At 40.0% G+C, this 12,321-nt stretch overlaps 1 protein-coding gene across 1 annotated transcript in view; it reads right to left on the reverse strand.

Moving 5' to 3' along the window:
• The window catches only part of bcr (BCR activator of RhoGEF and GTPase), a 93,738-nt gene that overhangs the window by 7,940 nt on the left and 73,477 nt on the right, over positions 1–12,321 (reverse strand). The window contains exons 9-18 of the mRNA XM_086152465.1: positions 7,687–7,808; positions 7,258–7,423; positions 7,030–7,149; positions 6,679–6,754; positions 6,392–6,496; positions 4,278–4,352; positions 3,433–3,530; positions 2,384–2,515; positions 657–716; positions 16–125 (exon numbers count right to left, since the gene is read on the reverse strand). Of these exons, the coding sequence (XP_086008591.1) occupies positions 16–125; positions 657–716; positions 2,384–2,515; positions 3,433–3,530; positions 4,278–4,352; positions 6,392–6,496; positions 6,679–6,754; positions 7,030–7,149; positions 7,258–7,423; positions 7,687–7,808 (1,064 nt within the window). The remainder of the gene's footprint in view (positions 1–15; positions 126–656; positions 717–2,383; positions 2,516–3,432; positions 3,531–4,277; positions 4,353–6,391; positions 6,497–6,678; positions 6,755–7,029; positions 7,150–7,257; positions 7,424–7,686; positions 7,809–12,321) is intronic.

A 12,321-nucleotide genomic window follows, 5' to 3' on the forward strand; every position in this document is an offset into this window, starting at 1 on the left:
TATGCGTGAACTCACTTGGTCACCGTGGAGATCTTGACCCCGAACACTCCCATGGGTTTCCGAGACGGCATCCTCTTCAGACTGAATTCCCGGCTGGTGAATTTCATCGATAATTTGACTTCAATCTGGCAAAGGAAAAACAGGCTTGGATAAAATTCGGATAGAGGGTGATGGGATGGAGACAGCAGGAAAATACCCTTGAGAAATGTGAAATGAGCCATTCTCACGTGGGATCTTATCGTTGATAACACATTATGAAAAAGCACGCCACTTTATTCTCCTAAATGAATTTAACTTTAATGATTTTGAGAATGAAAAACACCTTATATTTGCAATGCAAAACATAATTGAATTCATTTTTCCCGCAAACTGTGAGTTATGTGATTATCTTTTTTTTGTGAATTCCTCATAGGAGGACATGTAAATTACACCACTGATCTCAGCTTTTAAACGCATTTAACAACCATTTGTTTTAGATTACTATTTTGATGTTATCTTGAGATTATTAATCAGTGAAAACACACAGGGGCGCATACACTTTCCAGTATTAACCAAAGTCAACGTGACCATATCGCAGACAGACATCATCGGATATGTGTTGAGATATTTCCTGTGGGAAACACGGCAGAAACAAAGGTAAAAAATGATTGACATACCCCGTTCATGGGAATGACTGTTCTCTGCCAGTCTTTGCCTTGAAGAGTCTGAGGGTCGAGCTGAGTGGAGGGAACAATGAAATGTGAGCTTGATAACACGATGCGCAGAAATGTACCCTTTGAACCCGAGGCATTCATGAACAATATGTTCAAAACCTTTCACAACAGTTACATAACAGGTACCTTGGAATTAGAGTCCTTGTTAAGCACAAGTTTTGACATTTCACTTGGACTAGGATCAGAATTTGGGGGCATCTTGGGGGGCCGACTGTTACTGGCAAACTGTTTGTGTCGTGAAAAATCAAATCCAGATCCAAAGACATCTGAATATTTTGTGATTTTTTTTTCATCCACTGTGAATGTATATTTTATTATAAATCAAAGCTATTTAATACAAAGCCCTATGGAAATTAGGCGAATTGAGTCAGAGGAGGAGTTTACAAAGCTGCCAGTGACTTAGAAACACCTCATTTAGCAAACAAGGCTAAAACTTAAAAAAATACACTGTTTCTTATGAGCATTCGACATGATTTAAAGAGAATTTGACTGCATGAAAAATGGCGCTGATGTAAAAAGCTGATGTGAACCAAACGTGGCGATGCAGTAAAATCAGCAGCTCGCTTGAAAGAAGAGATTTAGGGGCAGAATCATAAATATAGGTCAGGCTTGATAATCCTTGATGTTCACCATTTTAGTCGGGGAAAAAACAATCTATATTGTGCTGAGCTGCTGTATAACACTTCTAATGGGACTTTGTTGGAAGTATTCGCCTTCTGTAATGCTTTGAGGTTTGTGCATCTATCATGAGACCAAGGCAGACTTCATTTTCATTTAAATCTTCCTACAATGGAAATGCAACAATGAGTATTTTATAAAGAGATAACCAGAAAATATCATAGAGGTACAGAGGCCTGCATGACGCAGACGGTTGTGTAAGTAACACATGTACTCTGTCAATTACTGAATAGCATTTTTCACCGTGGACTGATGAAAAGCCTGTCGAGCAACTTCCTCGCCATTCCAGACAGCTTGTTTGTGCATGACATCACCACTAAAGATGCGATTATGTCACAAACTTATGGAAGGGACCACTAGATGGAGCTTGTGACTGTGATTCATACAATGGCAGGCGTCAAGATGCTTGCGCTGAAGTGGGACGTAAACTGTCTGCTTTGGATTTGCGGTTTTCTCTTTCCCCGCTTTTGTTTCAGATTTTTGAAAGCAAATGCAAGAAATAAGACAAAATAACAAATGTATGTTTTGGTTTAGGTGTCTTCTAACTGTACTGCTGTCTTGTTTCTCTGTTTATCTCCTGAATGACACTTTACATTATTCTGTAGATTGGCATCATCTTTGCAACCAGATCACCAGCTATCTTCGACTGCTATCAACCTGCGATCAGTCATTTTTGTCACCGATGCAAACATTTTTACAAAAAGATTCCTTAATGTAACTTCATTAAATGTTTCCTTTCTTTTTTTTTACTTTATTTAAATCATACTTGAACACTAGACTGTCTTAATCTTAATTACACTCAATAAGCATAGTAACCGAGCTATTCATCCATCATTCAACACGGTAAATAATCCGATAAGAAAAATTGCTTAATCATTCCCCATTAAATCATTAAATGGTCAGTAATGTAGATTTCATGTGCTCTTCAGATAACTGCCTATCGGTAATGAGTCACAATTGGTCTGTTGAAAAACGGTGACGTAATGCTATACCGGTATCTGTCCTTTCCCCATGATGCGGTCTGTGCCCTCTCCATCCTCTTTGTTCTGCTTGGTCTTGTTGTAACACTTCTCATAACATAGCAGCCTCAGGGTCTGAGAGCCCTCCAGCTCAATCTCAAATTCCTGACGAGAAGAAAGAAGACAATATGCGTTTAAATCGGGACGTCAAACCACAATGGACATCCTCTATTGTACTGTGCAGGGGGAGGAGAGGGGTGTGCTCTGCACATGCTTCGCACGTCGTTCCGAGGCCCACATTGTGTCGGTTCACTTCACATTTAGACTGATGTGAGTCATCACCAGCAGCTCCTCATTAGCTGATATTATTTCCACTTTGCTGAGCAAAATCCTCGGAGATACTTCGGGGTCCATGATGGAAAAATTAAACTGCGGATGACTCTGTCCGCTGATTGCGTCTCAAAGCTCTCCTTCCTGTGCAGGGCTAACCTCCCATATCCAGCTGGGCTAATAATATATAGATGTTTACCGCCGCAGCCCCTGCAGGCATTGCAACCTGCATATGTATGTTTATTGTATATTTTCAGGAGCTGCAGATGTTCTATCCCAGTTCTCATACAGATATTTTTGTTACTCAAAGACAGACAGCTAAGTAGGACCAGATGTCTCATCCAGCACATAAGTGAAATGCTTGAACCAACACAGAGATGTTAGTGATGTCCTGTTTAAATGAATGATACTTTATTGATCCCAAAAGAATGATCCTGGATATGGGATTAATTTCAAATAATGCATCAAAATAATGTTTTCAGTAATGCAGTAATTCTAAGGTTTCCTGCTTTCACGATACACAAGACATCAAACAACCTTTCTTTTGGATGCATTGCTGAGGGACCTGAATGTGGTGAGTTGGGAAAGGTAGCTTAGCATATTCCGTAGAAAACCCTTCATCGTACTTAGCTAATAAGCGGAAAGTGACCCTGCTGATAAAAGTAATGAAAAGAAAATAGTACAATTAGCCCTGTTTAAATGAATTGCAAAATATACTGAATAAGTAGAGAACGCCGGTGGCAATCTCTCACCTCATTCCATTTCGGTTCAGTGGTGTACCGATACACTCTCGTTTTGGCTTTATTTGAAAAGAAGCCAAAAGAATCCACTTCCAACGTGCAGTATAGATCTGATGGGAAAAGGAAAGGAAGATTGCATTTCTTAACTTGTCAGTGTAAAAAAATAATAATAAATGAGTGTGCAACCTCAGTAAGTGTTGATCGATGTTTAGGAAAAAATTCCACTGATCCCCACAATCATAATCATAGTTCAGTCAATAGTCACCAAACTGAAATCCAGTTGGGGATCAAAAGGGGGTTGCTTGCCCCACCCGAATTACCAGCACCCTCCCTCCGTCAAAGCCCTTAACCCAGAGGAGGAGCCGCTCGGAGGCTGCAGATTATACTGTGGTAGCACTTGTGGCTTCTGGGTCTGAATGCGTGGAACTGTGCACATGTGATCAGGGTGGTCCTGCAAAAGAGAGGCTGCCTCTCTGTCAAACTAGGGCTGGAGCCAAACTGAACTAATAGTAGGCTAAGAGGTGGGGTTTAAGATTTTGTCAAACCCTGGGCTGACATATAGAAGGCTGAAAGGCGGACACACCCGCACGCTGAAGAACGAGATATTTAGCCACCAGCTCATCGAGTGTGCCCGTTTTGGTTCTGCGGAAGGGGGCTAAATGTATGAAAGCAATTATTCAAAATTCGTTATGAATAAAAAGTCAAACTTGAGGAGACAATGAATATACTTTTTTGCGGGTGTTTGTTCTCATGCAGGCATTAACTTCACCCAGACTAGGTTTCCATCAACAAAAGGTTGTGTTTTAACTAATTTTGGCTGTTTTTTTTTCATGGGAGACCAAAAGTGAATGACTCACTCAAGCTCTGTTTGAGGCCGGAGGCAGAGTGGACAATTAAATTCAGGAACCCGTAGAGACCAGGAGTTTCATCCTCTGGAAAAACAGTCAGAGAGCAGTAAAAAAAGAAGAGAGAGAAAATGAGAAGAGATTGGAAAAGCATGCCAATCTCTATTTGTCTTGGAGCTCAGTCAGACATAGAACGTTAGAGGACAAAAACAGCGCTATGCAGTATAAAATAATTACCTTGAGCGTGTGTTTTGCTTTCTATCTGCCACACGGCTATTGATTGTCTTGCTTTCAGCCAGGAATTTTCCATGAAAAAGTTTTTTTAATGCCTTACAACAGATGTGCCATCTAAAACTTGGGACTGAAGCAAGAAATTATAAAAGAATGAATGTGCAATTACACTTCTGTTGTCTGCACATAGTGCCCAGTGCTTCACGCCGTTGTACGAGCTACGACACATCGCGCTGACTAAAAGGAACATGCAAAAGTTTGGGGAAATTCACTTTTTTGTAGAGTTTCCCTATCTTTTATTTCAAGGGCTGGATCCTTCAATTTGAGACAATCATTTATTTATATCACTTTCAATCTGCGTGATACTTTGACCCCGAGGCCCAGCGTGAGCACTCCGGCAGGCCACCCATGCCTAAACCGGGATTCTCTCCGCTTTCGCTTAAAATGTTTGCTTGCACTTGGATTTGTTGTTGCTTTCACAGATTTCCTGCTTCAGTTCTACCTTTCCTCTTTGCATGACTGCCTTGTTTTGTTTGTGGGAGAGCTGCTTTCAGATTCCTGTTCTACTCGTGTTTTTTTTGTGTGCAAGAACCATGTCAAAATCTCTCATCAAACATCATTCCAACCATGGTGTTGACCAACCGGGATCAGGCTGCACTGAAGGCCCCTGTGTGTTCCTTGCCCTCTGAGTGCTGGACAGAAAATAATTTCCTTACGTCTTCTATCTGGAGTTAAAGGATCACTGGTTTGTACGTGCCGAACCTCTGCCAAAGTAAAGGCCAATTTTTATCACCCGGTAATGGTGGAACCACTTTTAACTTTCATTTGCAAATTTGCAGATGGTTGTGTTGTTTGTCCATCAAAGGAGAATACAGTTAGTATGTAAACATATATATGAATTGGGTTTATCTCGCAAGTGTTTTGTCGCCCTAGCACTTTTCCTCACAATGAATAGTCGCAGCCTGTGAAAATCACAAAACCCTTACTTTTAATCACATTTCATGTGTAAGTACACGTAACTAATATTTAAAGCAATTTTCAGTTGGGAAAAGAGCAAAACACTAAAAACACTTCCACAGCCTGATGGACAGCTTCACGTGAATATACCAGAGATATCCATCAGCTACTACTCGAGTCCTTCTAGAAATGTTGCACAACCAAGCTATTGACAGTGTGTACATGGACTGTTATAATTTATTCATGGCATCCTGGCCAGTATTCTAAGTACGGAAAAAACTCTCACTGAAGTAGTTCCTGAAATAGCATCATTAAATTCAAAAGCTTCCTGGACTTCTTTGACATTAGTGGATGTCCATGTTAGCCAACTGGCTTTATGTACCCTGCCTCCTGAGACTGATGCTAGCCTTCTTTGAATGGTTGCTAGCATGTCGCTAACTTTTCAAAAAGTAACGCTATTGATCCCTATAAACAACAAGAATACAAATAACAACCATTTCAAAACTACATTTCTAGTTATTCGTAATCATTAACCCCCAAAAGAAATTATGAGGTGAAAATTTAGGAAATGTTATTTATCGAAGAAGTAATTAAGTTCCCAGGACTCATCTTTTTACAAAAGCCACTGGGTACAGCTAGCTTCTCTGATAGCGGCTAGTAAGCCTCTGAATAACATCACCTTTACAGAGAATTTGAATGCAATAAGAGTGAATATGACCAATAAAATTGTGAGGAAATGTTCAGATAGCCTCTGTTTACTCCCCTTAGTATGTGAACTAAGGCTACGGAGCTAATTTCCCTGAACATTTGTGCGATCCTTTCAGAATACTGCATTCGAGCGGGGAAAAAAGGGGGTGAAGAAGGGGAACTCTTTTTTTTGGCAAGACACTTTTATGAATCTATTAGTGTTTGTTTACATGGCATTTCACACATCTTACCTTCCTTATTGATACTAAGCGGAATGTGGTGGACAGTTTGCAGTTTCACACAGGAGCTGGTCAACATCTGGAGTTCCACGGAAGTCAAAGAGGAGGTTTTCAAACCTGAAGAAAAGGGCATTTGAGATGCAAAGTCAATATGTAACAAAGTTAACACGTTTTGAGCCTTATATGAAAAATATTAAACCGAAAAGTATAATAATCAGCATTTTCAATCTTTATTTCTGAATGCACATTGGTGTCAAAAAGTATATTGACCTTCATATGGACATTTCTACAACACTTACATTTCTTCTGCTGTTCCTTGATAATCTCCTTCCACTCTGCCCGTTCATAGTCAGATGAAATCAGGAAAATGTAACTCTGTACTCCAAAAGAAAATTCGTATCAGAAAAAGTCAGTATGGGGAGTAGGATAACATCCATTGACAAATGGTGAAGATGAATATTTGTTCAGCCTGCATTATTACACATGGACAATGTCAGATAAGCTGTTCCCTACAGAAACGAGAAAAGTGTAGGACTGAAATATAGGGAAAATGACAAAAACACATGAAATATGGAGAAGAAATGTGCACGGGGAGTAGAGAGAGAGAAAAAGAAAAATAAGAACGAAGAGACGAATGGAGAAGCCACCACCTTGCCGCCCTTGTTGTAGAATCTGAGGGGCATGCTGGGAGATGCGAGCAGAAGCAGAGATTCCTGTTCGGACAGCTTCTTCCTGAGGCGATCGATGACTTTGGAGCCCTTGTTGGCCCTCTGAAATCACGGAGGTAAATAAATTGCATTTTCAATGCATCCATGAAACCCAAAGACGTGAACTAATATTTTTTTTTAATGATTTGTTTGATGATGCTTCCAGGCTACCTTCTCCCTCTGGATCTCACTGCGTAGGTGTGAGATCTTGACCTTCATGGCATCCAGCTCCTCATCCGGGACCTGGGGGATCGTGAGCGGCTCAGTCTCCTCCGGACCCTGGAAGCTCAGCTCGGGCAGGGGGATGTACCATTTGCTGTCGTACTGTTGGTTTTTACTGCGGAGGCAGAGTGAGGCAACGTGGATTGTCCAGAGGTGAGTCAAGAAATAAAAATGTGGTGGGAGAAAGAGGAGGATTGACACCGAAGGATGAGTTGAGTAAAGCGAGCCAGCAAGAAAAACAGAAATACAAAGAGTGCAAAAAGAATTCTTAAACTCCTCTGTAGCAATAGTCCGATGCACGAAAACAAACAGCGACATATATATTTTGCACTTGACTTTATGATTAAACTGGTAAAATAAATGTTCATCTAGATTTACCCTCCGATCTGTTTTTTCAGCTTTGCGCAGAGCAGCAGGTCAGTGAAGAGGAAAATGTGCCGCAGCTTCCGAGCCCCCTCCACTAACTCCACCATGAAGCTGTCCTTCAGCAGCTGGCGGTTCTGCGGAGACAGCGAGCACGGGGAGTTATTTTCGTCACACTAAGTTAATAAATAAAATGTTAGCAATTAACCCAGTGAAACGGCAGATCTACCGCTGATGCAACAGAAAGAAAAAACAACATCAGTTTGCAGAGGCTTTCAGTGCGGCATGATCTAAGAAATAAGGGAAAGAAATAGAATGCCTGATATACAAAACGTATTTGCCGGGGCGTCGCTAAAAGAGAAGTACAAAATATAATCCGACACAGCATCATGAATTCTGAGCATCGTATATAAATGCTGTTTACTCACAAAAGAATATTCAACTATATGAATTTTCTACAGATGAAGGAGCGTGGTGATATGGATAAATTGCATAAAATAGATTAAAAATGCCCAAAACAGCCACGATAGCTCTCTTTACACAGTCCTTTATCAATGTGGATAATATCTTATTTGTTATTTTTGTTCGTAATCCCTTCAGTAATTATGGGATGTGTGTACTGCAATGCAGTACAAGCTGAGGTGGCCCCCACACAAAGTTGTTTCCAGTAACCTGACTCATCCTGACTCCCTGGCCGTGACATTAAATACAACAAAGTCTGGAAATAAGGCCAGCGTCACATCTCATGGCTCAAGGACAACTCATACTCCTGTCCGTGGGATTGTGACGCAAAAACATCAAATTATGATGCAAAGGAACCCAGACAGACATATACACTGTAAAAAAAACAAGAGAAACAGGAAAGTATACATAATGTGTTCATTGTGCCATAGACGGTTAGCAAGAAAATGAAAAAGCCCGCAACTATGAATAGATCTTTACATTTACATATAATATAATATAACAGAGGTAATAGACTAGATGCCTCATTTTCTACTAGTTTAACATCTGCAGTTTCCAGATATTGCAAAAAATGAATCACGGGATTTGCCTCGCAAGAAGCCGAAAACCAGTCTGAGCCGGTTCAAGGCTTTTCAACGAAACGCGTCATTAGATTTTTGCCTAATGGTACTTTGGCTGGGTCGTTCACTTGGCACAGTTTTGCACCTTGCAGCTCTACGTGCTGCACGTCTGCCCGTTGGTACCATGGCCTCCACAGAGCCTGGATTCATTGCTAAATTTTGCTGTGTGTAATACTGTGAGATTTTTTTTTTTTAAATTAAGCCCCCCCCACCACCACCACCACAAAAAGTAAAACTGCATAAGAAAATTCACAATATGATATTGCATTCGGGTATCAGGTAAATACAGACATTTTATCTCACTCTGTCTCAGTGTGTGATATATAAACTGCTACAGATGAAAATTCTCATGTTCTCTTTTCCACTCCCTCTGTGCTTCTATTGTCAGCGGCACTTGAAGAAGATGAAGAAAAGCATGACAGGAGCAAAGGAGGACCCAAGGGAGTTCCTTTAACATGCTGCAAGACAATAAGGCGAAATAACTGCTCCCATGAACAATGGCGCAGCACCCCGCATCTGGGTCACGATTACATCATTTAATTCCCACATAAATATGCTAGTAATGGCATGATCACAGTTTCCATGTCACAAACACATGAATCAGGTATGGCGGAGAAGAGGAGGCCTGTTCTGTGTTGGGGTTGGGTTGCTTCTCGCTGATGTCAGCCTATGTAATGAGAATGTAATTTTGTCATTTGCCAAAAGGGGGCAGTGATGTTGTTTTCTAAACGAGACACAAACCTAAAGTCTTAATCCAAATTAAAAGACCAAATGGAAAACCCCTGGATTAAAAACAAAATTGAAGACATCCTTTTTTTAATGTGCTATTAAAAAGAAATCAGGATAGGATAGTAACTGTTAAAAGAAAAATAAATTATGATGTGCAAATATTAAAAACACTAATTAAAAAGCTTAAATGAAAATCCAAACAAAACATGAGAAAATACGAGAAAAATATTATCCACTTGCTATTTTAATTCGTCATTTTAAGATTAATTCATTCAACTTTTTTTTTTTACCTTTAATTTCCAATGATGAGTGTTAATGCTTGATGTTTCTCTGCAAGCTCCATCGGATCTGCACTATTTGGTCACTCAGTGTCTTCAGAAGGTTAATAAAATATGGATTAAACACTAACGGCTTGTGCTGCTGGTATGAGTATATTCTTACTGCACTTTTATTCCTTTCTACTTCATTTTGTTTAGGGGTATTAGTTAATGTGATTTGAGTGGAGATATCGAAGTCCTTGGTTTGTCCACGTTGAGCTCCCAGCTCAGCAACATAAATGGAAATTGTGTTTCCAAAAGACACCCGTCATATTATGTAAAATGTTATTTTCACAGAGCAGGTGAGATCAATTTGTGGCAAACAACAATACGAAAATAATAAATCTTAAATAAATGATATTATCTGTACCGCTTATCCTGCACTCAGGGTCAAGCTGACACTGGAGCTAACCAATGGGGTCCCCTAATATGATCTGCATATGTTTAATTTGAGACCCCCAAAAATCCAAAATGGCCAATACTGAAACCATAATGTTAAACGGAATCAGTTAACTTTCATCAACCGGGGCAGAGCAAGGTGTGGTTTACTCATCATCATCATTATCATAGATGTTCTCCAGAACATCCTCAAAGAACAAAACAACAATCTACGCTTCTCCTCCACCACCCAAATCATCACATGGCATATGAGTACGGGGAGAATTTTTTTTTTAAATATTGCGAAAGATTGCAAGTAAAGACATGATGAAGCACAAGGATCGTAATTATCAAAAAGAATATTCCCTCTTAGAATCTCAGCATGAAGATATTGGACTCACACGTGACAAAAATTAAGGTCAATTGAGAAGAAAACTGACTTGCTTGGGACAAAGACTACGTTGGTAGCCTGGCAGAAAAGGGAGAGCTGTTTAAGAGATACTTGGAATGGGTTGTGTAAAACCAGCTGGCGGCCAACTCTTGGAGTGACATCGAAATAGCACAGATATTTAAAGGGATGGGTGTTGCAGCGTTTGGTGTTTGCATATCCACTGAAAGTTTGGTTTGAGTCGGTGCTTATTAAGGAAGACTTCATTTTCTGTGAGCTCTGTGAGCTCCTCCAGGGAGCACACACCATGCTTGACAGCAACAAAAGTGCTAAAGCTAAGTGCTAATGCCAGACTCTTACCTGCTGTCTTACTGTCAGCATGATAAGGAACTGTGGCAAAGATGTGACCGCCCCCCGCCCCCCTCCTCCTCTGGTGTGAAGACACAAATGTCACATTTTGATCCCGTCTGAGCCACTGCTTCACGTCAGTTCATTCGGCTGTCTCCTGGGTGCCTCGGTGGCTCGGCGAGCCCGAGGCAACCCGGCGCAGCATACACACAAGACTTGAAAAGCCAAATGGAAAAGAACAACTGAAAAGGCAAAAAAAAAAAAAAAGTCAAAAATGAAAAGAAAATGCTCATAAATGTATTGGGGAAGAAATATGATTTAAATTTAGGTACCATTTTGAATGTCATATTTCTACAGATTTCCATTTTCAAAATTACCATTAGCATTTAGCATTAGTGTTTCATTCACTTTGAGTCATTGAATTGCAAATAACATTTTTAAATGACAATTTAAAATTGACTTTTTAGTACTTCCTTCCCCAGCTCTTTTAGCCTTGGCGGAACAGTAAAATAATCTGTCTCTGCCCACTTCAAAGTGGGCAGTAAAATCATTTCTCACATAACTGACAACTATATTGGAAATTCAAAGCATTTAATTTATTGCCATTCACTTATACAAATGGCAATACTTTCTGTCAAACTACAGGGCTCATTTGAACATAACATTGATGGGACTGACTTCTAAACATAATAGAAAACATACCGTAATAGTATGTAAAGATAATATAATAAAATGTTGTTTTGAAACCGTAAACAAATGTAATAGGTAAATTTGATCAATTGAGTCACATAGGTGTATACATGCCAACTCCATTTTGAGTATGTTAGGAGAATGTAACGTGAAAAAAGTGAAGGGTGAATTCTCTAAATGACTGAACATAAAACTGTAAATAATAAATAATGACTTACAGATGTTTTGTTTCGACTGCACCGAAACTCTTTTCATGCACTCAATTTCAAATCCATTATTTTTTCAGTTGTACATTCACGGATGACTTCTGGTCGTGTGTGTGTGCAGATCACACACTTTGCGTTGACTGTGAGGATGAGCTCTTTTCGGCTGAACCGACACCCACGGCTCCAACCGCAGAAGACTGTTGGTTTGGATATAACTCGATTGATAATAAAGTAACTATAAAGAAAGTTAAAGCTTAGCGGTTTGATGATGCTCTTCTTTTTCAGCTGCTTGATTTGTCCTGGCTGGAAATGACCCTCTGACTACGGCGGTGATCATGCCTCAGTCTAATCTGCCCCCCAGTGACTGCCTGATAAAGAGATAAGATAAAGGCAGGGATAACAGCTAGATTAAGGATTCAGAGGCTTATGACTCTGTGTCAGTGTCATGAAGCAACTGATAAAGTAAGAAGGACGCTGCATTATCTACGTAACTAACCCATTATGCATTCCCC

The sequence above is a fragment of the Fistularia commersonii genome, chromosome 9 (assembly GCF_037954325.1).
Source record: "Fistularia commersonii isolate RoL2024-O1a breed Wild chromosome 9, RoL_Fcom_v1.0, whole genome shotgun sequence".
NCBI lineage: Eukaryota > Metazoa > Chordata > Actinopteri > Syngnathiformes > Fistulariidae > Fistularia > Fistularia commersonii.